Genomic DNA, 16063 nt, shown 5'->3' with positions numbered 1-16063 from the left:
TTCATCTGAATACTGAAAAGTAACATGAGACTTGTTGAAAACAACCAATTATGATGGTGTATCTTTACCTATTCAAGCATTCATCCATGCAGCCTTTTTCAGTTGAGTCTTCGGGAAGTCTACAGTTGCATGTAGTTGTTTCATAACCAGAGAGAGGCTTCACATCCACATAAACATCTATAAAACATAAAACAGAGTATTACCATATCATTCTTACAGTGTTTGACACACAAAGTTGAACTGTAGACACACATCTTTAATTCCTGTTTTTGTAACTAGTGAAGCAAATATCCTTATCTTATATATTTATAGGGAAACACCTGAGTTTAACAAAGCTACAAATTATATATAAAAAAAAAAAATTTGAAATTTAAAAAAAAAAATCCTTTCACTCACTTGATCTTATTTTTTTATAAAGGGGGACATCAGGCCTCTTGTGTAGCTGAAAGGAAGAAATAGAGCGGTAAATGCAAAAGTGGTCGAAACAAAAATACATACTAAGAACCTCAGAAAGATTGATCACCTGATCATGTTTCCACAACCATAGGATGTCGTAAGGCAACTGGAAGTCAATGCGTTTCTGTCTCAGGTACTTTCCTGGGTGGGTGGGGGGTGGGGGGGATTTGGGAAGAGAGAAAAATCAGTCCGTTGTATTTATGCTTCATCTTATCATAGCTGAAAACACAGGCCTGTGATAAACAGAGGAGAGTCCTGTTCCAAGAAACAGGTTTATCTGGATAATTTACTAGAGCCGTTTGAATCTTGGACACAGACTGAAGCAAAATGAGGTTTTCTAGGTTTTACTTTCCCTCCCTTGGCAAGTCATACAGCTAACTGAGAAATTCAAATTTGTGAAACCTGCCAACGACTGAATTCTGCATAAAGAAATTTAAGAAATGTGCTCAAAACTTCAACTAAATAAATAATTAAATCTACTTTCAGCTGTTCCCATATTCCCCAATTTGTCTCTTTTCTATCGTTTACTTGTTAGGTAAATGATTAAATGACTACACTATGAATAAATAACTTGGTTTTTAGTGTTTAAAAACTCCTTGCTTCTTAAATTCTTTTTTTTTTTGATGATCATAAAATAAATCAATAGCAAAAATCTCAACTAATTAATTTTAAAACTCACCAACATGTATTGGAGCAGGAAACAATCCATACTCATGTTCCCCAGGTATATACTCTAGCTTCTCTTTCTTCAGCTGCAGAAACTGACTACGGGGGCTGTAGAAGAGGAAAAGAAAAATGTGAAGGCATTTCACTGGCTGTGCAGAAAAACTGTATGACACTATGAAGTGTTGCTGTCTGAATTAAGGATTAGTAGGGAGAGGATTTGGATCTCCACGCCCCTAAGACTCACTCTTCAGTTTTGTACACATCAGAATATAACCCCGCTTTCTGGAACTTCTTCTTCGGAGGTCGTGCTGGTCTTTTCTCTCGCTGGGTGGCTATGGGCATAGGTGGAGCTTGTTCCCTGGAGACAGGGCCTGGGCCCTCTGATGAGCAGTGGCCATCTGGCTTGGTTTCCACTGAGCTAAAGATAGAAACATGACTTGGTTTCTAGTGACAACTGGACTTAATAAATGTTATACATACCACCACTGAATCCTAATATTAGTTTTCACTGTCATAGAGAAGAGTCTCTCAAGTCCAGTCTTGTTGAATATGCAATAGTGTATTATAATTTGCTTACTCATGAAGGCTCTGTAGCTCATCTTGGGTAAGCCAGCTCCTTCCTGTCCCAGGTCTGGACCTTGCCACAAGGCTCCCTAGGTTTTCCTCTCTTTCAGGCAAGTGTCCCTCCATGTCTTCAGCCTCCCTGTCCTCTTCCACATCCTCCTCCTCTTCCTCATCCCCTTCTCTCTCCCAGTGCTTTCGCTTCTGACCTTTTCTGCGTTGCCCCTGGACTACCGACTCAATAGCATCAGTCACAGTATCACCCTCCCACCCTCTTCCCTCTGCTAACCGTTCCACCCCTTTCTCCCGGTGCCGGACTTGATTCAACTCTACCACAGGTGGAGGGGACGGTGGTGGGGAGGGTAACGGGTGTTTCCTAGGACGTCCAGGCCCCCTCTTCTTTACCATGTTGTTTCCTGTACGGGCCTGTCTCTGCAGCTTCTTGGCACGCAGGATTTTGTTGACATGGAGCAGACTGTATTTGGAAGGCTGTACGTGATGGGAGTTGTGAGACAGTGAGACATCCAGGCAACACTCCTGAGAGGGAGAGAGGCAGGATGAGGAGGTTGAGCTGTGGGAGTGAAACAGAGAAGACTGATGATGGTGCTGTTGGCGGTGGTGCAGGGATCCTTCAGGTTCTTCCGAGGTTGGGAGTGTAACACCCCTTGTCTGGATACCTGATGACCCTGAGGAGAGAAACAGAAAATGAATGGTCTAAATGAATCTTAAAAATGCTAAGTAGCAACAGGACAGTTAACACGTCAGCACTCAGGAAACAGTGATACTATGCTTATGCATGTCTTCTCTTGTTCCTTTAGGTCCTTTTCTATTCTCATACATGCTTCTAATCACACTTCATTCCTTTTTGATTTTTGTTAATCCAAGAGTAGCAGAAAAACTCTGCTAAAATGCAGAAAAACTGCTGAAATCAGTACAACTTGTTCTTTGGTCATATTTCTTCTATAAGAAAACAAAAACAAGTACATAAAAAAAAACCCCGCAGCACCTCTAAAGTGTGTAAATCATCCCCTAGATGTATTCCAACACTTCCAACAATATTCTTTACACAAATGAAGAAAAAAAATGTTTAAAGGACACTGTACACTAACAACAAAACTTCAACCAGCCTTGAAGCATGGGGGAGGAGGTATCATAGTCTGGGACTGCTTTGCAATCCTTTAAAGGACAATGAATTAAAAATGAGTGAATTTTACGAGACAATGTCAGGGAAGCAGTCCATGCCCTGAACCTTAGAAGACACTCTGGGTGATGAAACAAGACAAATGACCCAAATCCCATAATTAAGTAATAGCAGAATGGCTAAAAAATAAGAAAATACGGGTTTTGGAATGGTATGGAAATAGAAAGTGAGAGGCTAAAGAAACTGTGCTGCTATTTTTCCCCTCATTAATATTGATCTCCTGCATCTTCTTAGAATACTTCCTTCCCTGGTCTGACCTTAGGAAACCATATTTCTAAGTTGTTTTTATTTTTTTCATTTCAGACAGACCCTAATGTTTTAAGAATGTCTACACCATCAAACTTTACACAGTTTCATTTAACGCATTTAATATGTCTTTTTACTTGACAAAAAGAAGCATTACTCTTACTCCTAACTCAAAATCCTTTCATTTTTTGGTCACCCATACAAATGGTTTATTTTGGCTGAAATATGACTTTCAAAAGAAATGCCAAAATAATAATATAACAATTCATACACTTAAGTGGATAGAAGTTACTGGCAACTGTACAAGTCTGAATGAATCATTAGACACATTGTGTATGCATTTAGATTAAACCCTCTTTACTTCATGGTAGGGTTTTTTTTAAATAAGGACATTTAGCATAAAATGTGTGCCAAATCAAACATGCAGATCGATCTGCTGTGGTGACCACAATAAGGAAATAAGGAAGCACCTGAAAGTACAACCTCCTCCTCCTTTACTAGACAGTACTGAACTGACACACAGCAGACCGCAAATCACCCTGTAATATAAGGTCAGAGTGCGATGATCAGTTAATTAGCCAATCACTGAACCATATTTTTAACAGTCCAAGGTGCTGTGACACTCTTTGAATCTGCCCATCTCAACGGAAACCTCTTTCACATCTATTCACACGTCCTTTTCCAAAACATCCCTTGCACTCTTTTTGCTACACGTCACTATCTCTACACCCACTACCCTGTCATTGTATATTTGTCAACTTCTGTCATTCCCCACTTGCGTTGTGTGGCAACCCAGTCCCCACCCTTGGCCTCCCCTACCTTCACAGTTCTGTCTGTGACCGCTGGGTGACCCCATCTCCTAAACTCTAATCCAGGATTACCCTGGCTTGGTTTGAACTGCATCATGCTGCCTCAACAAGGACCTTTCGGCTTCCCATATTACTCATAGACACACGCATAAACATTAGGTGATACTCACATACAGTCAGCCTACCAGTGCTCATACACACGTTACAGCTCGTTAAGAGCCTCACAGATGAAGCGAGATCTCTACCACGGCACTGTGTCTTACATCAGCAACATTAAACCAACCCAGGTGCTGGGTGTACCGATGGATAGGACTAGGCCCCACATTCTGAGCTTTTGAGGGAAAAGACTACTAAGTATAGCACGTTAACAAAATACTCCACCCTTCTAGCAAGATGAGCCCTGGCAGAAATGCTATATCTATAACTGTGGCTAACCACACACACAAAGGAGCTAGTTTAAGCAATTATGTATGCTTTTTTTGCCATGCTGGTAACCACTACTAAGAGCTACCAAATGTTAGAGCGTATGCAAACAAGATGTCATTGTGTCTTTAAAGTGGGCTTGTTCACTAAAATAAATGACCCATCCAGCTTAGTATTTTTTTTTCTTCCTAACACTGGAGAATTGTTAATTTTCCAGTTTTGTTGTGAGGTATGGATTTGAGACCCCAGTTGCTGTGCCATATGGCAACAGCTGCCCACATAAAGGAGTTAGTGCCGGATCTAAATGATTGGACACTGTGCCAGTTTTGCCAGAGCTGTCCAAAACTATAAAGCTCATCAAACAGCAGCCAATCACATTTAGACACAGAATTCACAATACAACTGCATCAGAACTATTTTAGGAAGCATGATTTTGGTGGAAAATTAACTCCTGCAACCTTTAACAATGTCACATTTAATTTGGGTCAAATGATTTTCTGTACAGAAAAGTTATCAAAGACACAAGCTTGAAAAGCTACACAGATCATAAAGGATTTAATGGATGAAATATCCAAGAGGAGGTGAAGGCAAACTGCTCCCTGCTGCTTTGAAATATTACGTTTTTAATAACCTATGCTACAAACATGCCAAGATTATTCAAGCAAGGTATTAAGCAATTATGTTTTCCTGCCACTTTGCATTTACTTTTTTTTTTTGAAGCTCTGCCATAAAATTAATTTTACTATGGGGTACACTAGGAGCACATTTAATTGGAATGCCGTCCAAATACACTATCACTACCTATGATCTACATAAAGAAAAAAAAGAAAAATAAACCACCACCAGAAATTCTCCTTTACTATAAATGTCAACTAAAGCTGAAAATGTTTTTTTGTTTCGTTTTTTTTTTTTTTTTTTAATTATTCCTAACCCAAACAACAGAGATTCCAAAAGTGCCTTACCCATCTCTCTCCTCTCTGCTGATGTTGAGTGTTCCTTCCTCATTGGCCGGTCCATGTGAGAGAAGCTGGAGCTCTCTGTAACTACATCAGTCTTTCTGCTCCTGCCTCCTTTCAGTGAAGTGCGGGTGATTGCTGAAGCAAACAGATTTGTACGCTTTGGAGAATCGTGGGTTTCTACATCCTCTGTGGGAGTGAGAGGCTCCTCATCCTCACTGTCCGAGCAGCCCGCTGGGTCTTCTGCCCGTCCGTCTGAGAAGGAACCCTGGCCAGGAGCCAATTGACTCCGTGACAGCTTTGAGTAGTCTGCTTCAGAGTTGCCTATTCTGAACCAGGACTCAGCTGAGTGGCCCTTTGAGCTGTTGCCCAATGCAAGCCTTGAAGGTCCGAGACAGGACATGGAGCTCTCTTTGCGCTTGTACCTTTCAGCAGATGAGGATGAGGAAGAAGAGGGGGAGTTAGCAGAGGTAGTGGCAGCTTGCTTGCTGGCACTGGTGCTGGAAGTGTCTCGTCCAAAGCGGCATCGCTGTAAAGCCTCTGCCATTCCCAAACCACTAACTCGCTCTCCTTTCCCAGATGTTCCACTGTCAGAAATCCCTGCACTAGCTCGGCTCCCTGATCCACCTCTTGCTGCTTCCTCCCTGTCATCCTCAGCACAGCGTTCTCTGTGTTTGTGCCTGTGTTTATGTTTGTGGTGCCAGTTGAAGGAGAGCTCAGAGGACATGGGTGGGTATAGGACAGGAGGCCGTCCTGCTCCCAGGTACTCCTGCCTTAGCAGCTTGTGTTTTTTCTTGTGAAACTTTGAGTGGTTCAGCAGGAGATGTGATGGGTGGTGATGATGTAAGAAAGATGTGGGGGGAGGTGGGAAAGACGGTGAGTGGTGAGTGTGATGTGATGGGGCCGTATGGGGTGACTGGTGGTGTGGGTGGGGATACAGCGCACTTGCTGGAGGATAACCTCTGTAATAGCCCAACCCCAGAGGTCCTGATGAGTAAGGAACATAGGAGGGGTGGTAGAAGCCTCCACTTGAAAGGGGGAATCCAAGTCCAGGTACAAATGGAACCTCAGACATAGACTCCCTCAGTTTGGGAGGCCGTCCACGTTTCTTCTTCATATCCGGTTTACGAACATAGTGCAACGGGTCACAGGAGTATGGTGGATGAGAGTAGAAGCTGCCAAAGTTAACCCTGAAGATTGTAGGCAGGAGGTCTCTGTGAACATAATGATGCGGTGGAGGGCCACCTGTGCCTCCTATGGCGCCAGCAGCCCTGCCACCCACCCCTGGCACTCTACTTGATCCCGCTGCTATGCCTATTCCGCTTCCGAGCCGGTGCCCTGTGGTGCGGTGAGTTATGCGTATTTCACTTAGTCGCACAACAATCTCGTCCAGCTCAGCGAGGAAGTCTGGGTCGAGCCGTCGGGAGCGTAGCTGTAAGTACTTCTTCTTGCGTTTCCTCTTCTGCCTCTTTAGCTTGTCATAGCCGGGGCAGCCATGGCTTCGGCGTTTGCATTTGTGCTTATGTTTCTCCTTGTGTCCCACTAAGGTTGTGGCGGGAGCTGCTGGGTGAGATCTTCGGGGATCAGGCGATGACCTTGTCCCATGGGGTGATGGAGACGGTGAAGGATGTTCCATAAGTACATTGCTGTGTCGACGCCTGCCCCTTGAGTTAATGCCCATCCCTGGACCCATAGCTGAACCCATGACCCCTGGCATTAATAATCCACCACCCATCCCAGGTGGGATGCCAATTGCACCCAAGCCACCTGCTCCTCCAGCTTTCTCACCACGGTCAGAGGTGCTGTTATTGTCTGTCCCTATACCACTGTCACTGGGCACAGTCTCCTCGCTGTGTGACTCACTCACTGGTGATGGCGTGGCTTCTTTTAGCTCACTCAGAGGGGCAGGGGAGGTGGGATGGAGTGGCCTGGGAGGGGAAAGCTTATGATAATGGTAGTGCTGCCTATAATGGTGATGGTGGTGATGATATCCACGGCAAGATGACTTTTTCTGGGAGGCTACTGGGACACCAGACGATGACATCGAGCCCATGACTGGGTTACGAGGATTAGGAGCTGAAAAGGTTGGAGGAGGAAGCGAAAACGTGTTATGACTATGATGGGAGTTGGAATAGTGAGAGTGACCTGCGAAGTGCACTGAGCCTGGCTCCACAAAGCTACCATCGCTGATGGGACTGTGGCCTCCACTCAACTGTGAGAGGGAGGGTGAGGAAAAAACCTCTGAGGAGAGCTGGTGCTGCTGATGGGACTGTGACTGATGGGGATGAAGAGGGGAAGTGGTGTTTGGAGATATAAAGGTTTCTGAAGGTGACATTGTAGCTGAGACATTAGTTGCCACTTTTGGTTTACGGCCTCTCCTTTTACCCATGTATATTGTGCCCTTTTTACTGACATTAATTTGAGGCCCTAGTTTTCCTCCAAAAGAAGCAGCTAGGGATGACAACGACTGCGTTGCAGCTTCTGCTGTTGCAGCCATGCTACTAGTGGTGCCTTTAGGGGTGTCTTCTGACCTTGGGCCTAAAAGGATTTGACTGAGAATACGCTTCCGCTTAACGCTTTTCATCTTATTGATTTTGCCAATAATAGTTTTCATGATAAGCTGCCCGTTTCCTTTGTTGCGGAATCTTTCCCCTGCTTCTGGAGCCAACGTGGGAGGCTGACCCTCCTGGGGTAAAGTAGGAGGAAGGCGCTTGGGGCGCCCACGTTTCCTAGGCATAGGTTTAGGAGGGTTTAAGTCTACCTCGGGGTGAAGAACAGGTGGGTCCTGTTCTTCTTTGGACTTCAACAAAGATGAAAAGACCTTAGAGGGTTGTAGCTTGTTAGGGGGATTCCCACGGGCCGGTGCATCAAGCCTTGGCATTTTAGACTTTGGCCTTCCTCTTTTTTTAGGCTGGGGTGGGAAGAGCTGTGACACTGAATTTTGTGACACAGGATTTGGTTTGACCTTATTTGGATTTGGGGGCCTGCCTACAGGTCTTTTAACTGGTGGCGTTGGAATTTCCAGGCTTGAAGATAAAGGCATGGTGGTTTTGTTCTCAGTGAAGAGACTGTCCGGGCTTCTCTGACTTTGGGCCTTTAGCATAACACGTGTCCAGCGGGGTTTTCTTCCCCTGCGCTTTTTAAGGGGTTTGCTGTCCTGCTCTGCTGGAGAGTCTAGGGATGAATCAGGAGAGTCATCTCTGAGAGGCGTCTGTGGGCTTTCTTCTTCATCATCTTCATCATCATCATCATCATCATCATCATCATCATCTGGCTCCAGTGGGGAAGGTGTCCTTTGTCTAATAGACTCAGTGGGACTGCTAGTCCAACCGCTTCGGTTACTATCCTGGTTGGGACTACGTTTACTTGGACTAGAACTTTTTCCCCTCTCAACTCGTACTGACTGGTTGCTTCCCCCTTTCTCTTTCCCTTCTGGCCTTCCAGTTGCTGCTGAAGGGGGGCACTTGGATAAGTCTCTGGGGATGTCCCTGTCTTGCTCTCGCTCACCTGCACTGCTTTCTTCTGCGAGGGCAGGAGACTCTCGTGCATGGTGTCCTTGTGAGGGAACAGGGGAGCCCAGGTGACTCACTGCACTCACCGTCCTCTGCTCCACCGATGATGATGAAGATGATGAAATTGGACACAATGAAGGTGACGTGGTATGGGGTAAGGAGTGAGCAGGGTGTAACGGTTGCTTAGAAATGCTACTGTTGCTGCTGTCACTGTTGCTTTCATTTGACAGGACTGTCAGGCGGTTATTGCCATAGGTGAATGCTGGGCTGTTGCTGCGACTACTGCTGTTGGTGCTGCTCATGCTGATACTGTTGTTTCCGTTGCTGCTAGCAGCTTTCCCAGTCCCATCCAAGTCCTCGTTCCTCAGCGGCGTCAGGGTGGTTGAATTTTCTAAAATACTGTCTTTGCTTCTAGACCCATATGGCCGACCAGGTGGTCTTGACACAGGAGGTGGAGGAGAAAGGTGAACCATTCTTGAATATGTGTTCCTATTGGCCAAAGCTCTGTCTCGTTGCTTGGCTGTAGGGGCCATAAAGCCTGAGCTCGGAAGAGGAGGGCTGGGATCAATCTTTGCAGGTTTGGCTGGCTTAGGGGTCTTGGATGGTGGACAAGTTGCTATTAGTTGAGCTAATTTTTCAGTGACGGTTGGCGCTCCCCAACTCTGAAGACCTTTGTCCTTATCTCTTTGACTGTCTGTGCTGTAGGTGCATTGAGGAGGCTTAACACCTTCAAGGCTGGGTTCTTTCGTTAAAGATAATGGCGGAGATGGTGAAGATGTCCGGGGGTTGGGTTGCGGAGCTGGCGCTTTCTTCCCAGAGGAATGCGTTTTGCTGTCTGGTGGAGGGCGGTGAAGGTTAAGTGGTCTCTCAGATGTGGTGGTAGCTGCTTTTGTGTCTGACTTTGAATCAGACTTGCAATCCATCTTTGGTGGACCCTGGAAGGGTGTTAGGGAGAAAAGGCAAGGGATTAATGAGAATAATAGAGATGAATAATTATTATGGTAAAGAAATAACAAACACACCACCCAAATTTCTAAATTATATATATATATAATTTTGAATGTGGTAAACAAGCAGCAGAGGCGCAAACTAGGACTGCTTGATTTGCAATTTGAAGAAGGTAATGTACAATATTAAAGTTAAATATTATCTTTTAGATATATACAGCACCAGGTACATCATAATTAAGATGTAAGCAATCTTGCACAACATTAAGCAATATTTTAAAATAAAGCGTAAAACAGAAACTGACACACATCATGACAACACACATGGGAAGTATCAGCAGCAAGTGAATGTTACACATTCATTAGTAAGATCTTTACTCCAACGGTGCTTCACAGGCATGGCCAGAGGGGGAAGTTACCCTCAGCTCAATAACACTTATTAGGGTCAGACTGAGGACAGAGAGGGAGAGTGAGAGAAAGGGGTCATGCGGGGATGGGGGTGGAGAGTACACAGCCAGGCAGAGGACAGACGACACAGACGGAGGGTGACTGAAGGGGCCAGTGAGCGATGAATAGAGGCAAGCCAACTGAGAACACAATGAAAACTAAAGTAAAATTTATGCTCTGCTCTTTACTAGCGTAATAACACTGTGATTACTAGAGTAGCTTTGCTGTAGACCCGTGGCTGACCAATAACATTTTAAGGAAGTAAGGTGAATGAAAATAATTATACTAGTTGTCATCACTGAATGTTTAATTTTGTTCAAAGTGGAAAATCACTGCTGAACCAAAATAAATAAAATCCACAGCATCTAGCCTCCATACCTTTTTTGCCGGAGCGTTCCCATTCATTTGGGAGGGTGTCAGGGTGGTAGTGCTGGCAGGAGGAGGAGCTAGAGGAGGTGGTGTGGGAGCTTTAGCAGTTGGGGCTGTTGAAGATGATGAGATGGGTGGTCTGTTTACACTGGGACTCTTTTCCCTCTCTTTTTCTCTGCCCTGTGAAGGACTCTGGCTCTGACTGCCCGCCCCGTCACCTGTGGCGCCTGCACGGTTTCCACGGGCATTACCTCCTCCACGACCCGTATGCCTCACAGTGGCTCTGAAAGCCGGTCGGCACACATAGTTCTCCAGGATCTTAGGAGGCTTCTTCATGCGTTTCGCCTGGAGGCCAATCTTCAGTTTGACATTGCCCTCAGACAGGCTGCTCTCTTTGATGGAGAAATGGGACTGGTCACCACCGGCACCTCCTGGCCCGCCTGTGCCTCCTGCACCAGCAGATGCGGTGGGGGTTCCCTCCTTCTCTCTGTCCCTCTTCTTTTCCTCCTCTTCTTCTTTCTTCCCACCCGCTCCCTCCTTCTCTCGCTCCCCTGTGGGAGCACCGGACAGGAGAGGGGGTGGAGTTGCAGTCCTCCCTTGAATCTTCTGATCCATTAGATTGTTTGGGGTGGGGGGTGGGGGGGTACAAGTTTATGGAGTTTAAGGAGTGGTTAATGTGGATACCAGGTAGAGTTTTTGTCTGGGGATGGGATAAGGGTGAAGGGGGGAAAGGGGGAGGGGGATAACGGTGAGGGTGAAGCTCTCCTTGCTTTGAGGGCTTCTCTCCCTTCCTCGGCTGTCCAGCCCTATTTCTCCGTCCTTCAACTGCAGGACCAGGGACAGGTAGAGGGGAGAGAAAGAAGAAAAGGGAGGGTAGAGAAGATAAAAATAAATCCCACATTAGTCACTGAAATAGAAAAACAGAAACACTGACAGTTTTAAACAGTCTTAAAATGAACGCTGGTGAAAGGCAGACAGAGAGCAACAATTTTATTATCTGTTTGGTTAGAGTGTCCTTCATCTCATCTCTGACACTTTTTATGGTGCGCTCATCCTCATAGATTATAACAATCTGTGACCTATTTACACAGCAAAGTCCCTTCTACCTCACCTCAGAAATGTAACCTTAGGAACAAGGACTTTGAATTGTCCACCTGCGATTTCCAAAGCAGATTTACTTTAGAGCAGTGGCTTCCAAACTAAGTGCCTAGAGACAGGTCCAGGTGTGGTTAGGGATTTTTTTTTTTGAAAAGAAAAAAAATTATTATTGCAGGATCATAGAAAGTGGTGAATGACAATTTTCAGTTTACTATGCCAGCGCACATCAAAAGGCCTTGACTGATGCTAAAGACAACAGCATTTGTCAGAAACGCCTGTGAAAGCCACCAGTCATATGGCTTTAACTAGACCAGGGATAGCAACAAGTCAACATAATGCCAAGCAAGCTCTAACCCAGAAATGGCAAGAACGCATCTATGACTGCATGCAAGTGTCTGTCACGGGCATGGATATAAATTAGAAGCCAGTGGAGTTTAGTCCAAAAGTAATAACATTGTAAAAATCAGGCCCAATAGTTCATTTGTCTGACAATACAATGAAAATAGCCACTCGTGCCATTCCAGATGGCATTAGAGGCTATTTTCCCCCTTGAAATTTTGTTTGGCTTGCTCTTTGGTGTTCCTTGGAGTCAGTAGTTGATCCCACAGCACTGCCACATCCTTCCAAGTGTTACGGAGTAAGATGCAGAATGAGCAATCCCTTAAGTGTTCTCATTAGCTGCAGTGAAAACGGTTGCCTGTGATAGTGGCAGCTCACAGCTCACACGCTAGCAGCAGAGAGCAGCATGCTTCTTAATTGTCCTCTTTGGGAGGACAGCCCAATTCAATGAAGTTGTCTACAGCTCCCCGCGGCCTCTGAGTGATTTAATGCGGATTTGCCCCCAAGCAGGTGCTTTCTCTGGGTGAAGTCATTTGGAGGCAATTCAGAACTGTGACCTCAGCACACTAGGTCTCTGGGACTAGACGAGAGGATCCAGCCGCCTTTTCCAGCCTGAGTGATCAAGCGTCAACATGCCGGCGGTTTTTCTGCATCCTACATTAGTGGAGAGCACTAAAGGAGGTACTTAATGGAGCCTCAGGAAAGTCATACAAGTCATCACATCAGTAAAGCATCACGGTAAGATGAGGGGGGAAAAGGAAAAGGAAATCTTCCTTGCTATAGTCTTACACCATGTTTGTTTTGGATTATGACAGTGGAAAACAGTAGTAGAGATTTTTTTAAACCACACAATAAACACTGCAGAATTTTTGGATTCTTGCCTGCGGTTCCCCACATGGTCCTTTCAGTGTTTATTTCAATTACTCACTCCATTTTGCCTCAAAACTGCACACTCCCCCTCGCTACACATACCACACTGAAAATCACACCTCCCACTTTTCTTTAACACTCCATCAATCTCGGTGTTCTTTCCCCCGGTTTTCTTTAAGCTTTTCCATCCTCTTCCTCCTCGATTTCGCAAACTTGGAAAGCACTGAGAACAGCACACAAACTAAAGTCACTGTGTTCCCACTTTAATCAAAAACACATTTCACCCATCACCCACCCCACCAACTCCCTTTCCCTGTGTCCTTTTTACACACAGTGACAAATGTTCTCCTCTTTCTTTTATGCTCACGGTGATGGGAGCTGCTTCCGTCACATAACAGCAGCAATGCCAAAAATAAGCCACTTTAGTACCCAACTCTGTGGACAGCTAGTGACACAAGTCGGCAGAAAAGCCTCCCAGAGAGTCAAAACATTCCCCTCACCTCTAACAAGCTAAGTCAGGTCATTTACTGGCATTCGCTCCCCTGCTGATAATCTGACACCAGGCCACATCGCTTTCTAATTTCTCATTGATCAGCCTTAACACTCAAGTGTATCATTTTCATGTCTAACGCTGAGGTACTTTTTGTATATGTGAAGCAGTTAAACTGCACTACAGTCATTTCATTGCCATAGTCATACTGCAAAACAACTGAATAGCAACACTTGTGGTTTTGAAGGCTGATATTAGTCACGCCTGTCTGTCCTTTGCTTTTGTTTTCTGAGAAGACCAGTATGCAATGCTATGAACGCAAACAAATGCCAAAAGAAAAACGACAAGATTCAACAATCAATTTCACTCCAACAACCTAAGAAATAGCAGAGCAGGGAGGAACGTAGTAAACAACTCCTGCTCCCCCTCTCTCATTTCTTCCCCCCTTTACTCCCTCCCTCCTTTCACTCCCTCCTCACTTTTGCACACGTTGTTCATAACTGCTTATTTCCCTTTGGCCATAGCAATAGTATCCCACCCACCCACCAACCAACCCACCCCCTGCATCATTCACATGAGGGCTGGCGTCTGCCCTGAGAGCTCCCTGTCATTTCCAGAGCTCCACTGGTATTACTACAGGGCCGTGCTCAGAGGAGGGGGTGGAAGCAGGCAAATTCCTCTACTACTACAACCACCAGCACCACCACTGCCGCCGCTGCTTTGTATCACCCAGCAGCGGAAGTGCTATAGAATTGTAACAGACCGTTGCTTTAAAAAAGAAAGAAGCGGGGACAATGATTAAACTCCGTTAACTCGCTGCGACAAAGCGGAACAGAGAGGCAGGTGTCATTCACACCTGCACCGTGCAAACATCTCCCCCAGCAGCTCAGGGAAGTTCAACCAGAGGACTTCCAGTACAGCGCAAAAACATGCGTGCACTTTAATTTAGAACAAGAAGAAACATGGCTAACCAGAGCATGAGTGAGCAAACCAAATAATGTTATCTGCTTTCGGTTTCCTGTGCAGTCAACACAGCCCCTCAAGGGACCAACTCATGAGTCTGCGAACCGATCAGCCCTAATTTCCCCCGCAACTGCCCTTATCTAGTCATACTCGTAATTACTGTCTTGATACAAAAGAAACCGAGTATCTACATGCGGTTCTGCAAGCATGCTTTTGGGGTGGGAAGACGTCTACTCCTGCGTAAACAACACCTATCAATGTGCATCATTTCCACTCACCTCTGAAATAGTCCAGAAACGGTGTTCACATTATTTGGCTGTGTCCTGTCTTCTTGTGTATCAACGTGGTGGCCACATTTCCCCCCACCCTTTTATTAAAATTATCTTCCAACAGCTGAAAAGCCAAAATGAAAATAAAAAAAAACATGATCAGAACAATTTAAAAAGGGCTACAGTTTAAATATATCTCAACGCTGTTGTAGGAGTATTACAAACAACCTCAAACGGAAACCACTGCACACAGCTCCTGACCACTCACTAAAATTGATCGTTAACCTTGCCAAGCTCCAAGACACAAAGTTGCTGAGTGCCAACATGCAAAGCACCCCCACTCGCTCCCCCTTAACAATTTTATTTCCACAACACTTAGCACTAACAGCCGGAGCGGTAAAGTAATAGATCGCCACTTGGAGCTTAATATAACCCCATGCATCACGAAAGTGTTGTTTATTTTGTAAAGAGTCAGCCCGTACAATCAGTCCAATAATAGACACGGGGCTACAGTCTGTATCAATGGCATTGGCAGCAGCTAACTAGCCATCTACAGCAGCCTGTTTGAGAGCTATTTAAGCAAATTTCACTTAACTTAGACGCCGTGTAGGCAGCAAATGAATAACAAACGCCTACAGCTTTCATACAATTTGTGTAAACCGAGTGAAAGTGACACAACCCGGGACAAGTGATGTACATAATCTTGCATCTCCGTCACATTCTCGCAGGCACTCGTGTTACTACATCTCAGCTACGACGGCTAGCGATGCACTAGCAAGTGAGCTAAACCAGAAAAAAATCTCCCAACATTACCTCAAAGACAAACGCGCAATTAAATCTGCTTAAAAACGCGAGTAAAACAAAAACAGGGACTTATATTCCGGCGGTATAAAATAAAAGGATGCAGGGCTGTGTGGGTTATTTAAAAAAAAAAAAAAAAACACTAACTGTCAACAAAATGGCGGCTGCGTTGAATCAACAGAGACCCGAAATGGATCTCCCTCTTATTTCTTCGTCCTCGGTGCCTAAATCCTTTTTTCCTCACGGCGACTGGTATCCGTAATATCTCCCGAGATGCTCCGAAATCCACTCCGACACACCATTAGCTGGGCCTGGATGTGTCAGCGCGGGCCTCTCTCGTCAATCGGGCCTCCATGTCTGCTCAGCCCGTATCGCTACTGTGTCAGTACAACACGGGCATTCTCGGTCCCTGAGAGGAGGGAGGGAGGGAAGGAGGACGGACCGAGGAGGGCGGAGGGGAGAGGAGAGGAGGTGAGGAGAGGAGAGCAAATGTCGGTTGTACGCGGTTCCTGCGGTCCCCAGTCATTGACAAAAATGACTGTGTTTCATTATTTCGCTATTTTCGGTTGCACTAGGGCGAGGGTGTGTTTGGCGGTGCGCAACAGTCAACTGTCAAATCCCGGTTTCGTGCCTCCTTTCA

At 45.4% G+C, this 16063-nt stretch overlaps 1 protein-coding gene across 1 annotated transcript in view; it reads right to left on the bottom strand.

Moving 5' to 3' along the window:
• The window catches only part of ash1l (ash1 (absent, small, or homeotic)-like (Drosophila)), a 31632-nt gene extending 15569 nt beyond the window's left edge, over nucleotides 1-16063 (bottom strand). Inside the window, exons 1-10 of the mRNA XM_085446481.1 lie at nucleotides 15571-16063; nucleotides 14632-14746; nucleotides 10603-11418; nucleotides 5325-9765; nucleotides 1700-2369; nucleotides 1367-1540; nucleotides 1136-1230; nucleotides 524-597; nucleotides 397-442; nucleotides 69-177 (exon numbers count right to left, since the gene is read on the bottom strand). Of these exons, the coding sequence (XP_085302607.1) occupies nucleotides 69-177; nucleotides 397-442; nucleotides 524-597; nucleotides 1136-1230; nucleotides 1367-1540; nucleotides 1700-2369; nucleotides 5325-9765; nucleotides 10603-11208 (6215 nt within the window). The 5' untranslated portion in view covers nucleotides 11209-11418; nucleotides 14632-14746; nucleotides 15571-16063. The remainder of the gene's footprint in view (nucleotides 1-68; nucleotides 178-396; nucleotides 443-523; nucleotides 598-1135; nucleotides 1231-1366; nucleotides 1541-1699; nucleotides 2370-5324; nucleotides 9766-10602; nucleotides 11419-14631; nucleotides 14747-15570) is intronic.

The sequence above is a fragment of the Copadichromis virginalis genome, linkage group LG22 (assembly GCF_057382275.1).
Source record: "Copadichromis virginalis isolate Kocher_CV1m ecotype Utaka linkage group LG22, C_Virginalis_male_GT1.1, whole genome shotgun sequence".
NCBI classification, from domain to species: Eukaryota; Metazoa; Chordata; class Actinopteri; order Cichliformes; family Cichlidae; genus Copadichromis; species Copadichromis virginalis.
Note: the sequence above shows the minus strand (reverse complement) of the source record. Positions and strands in the feature narration are given on the sequence as shown.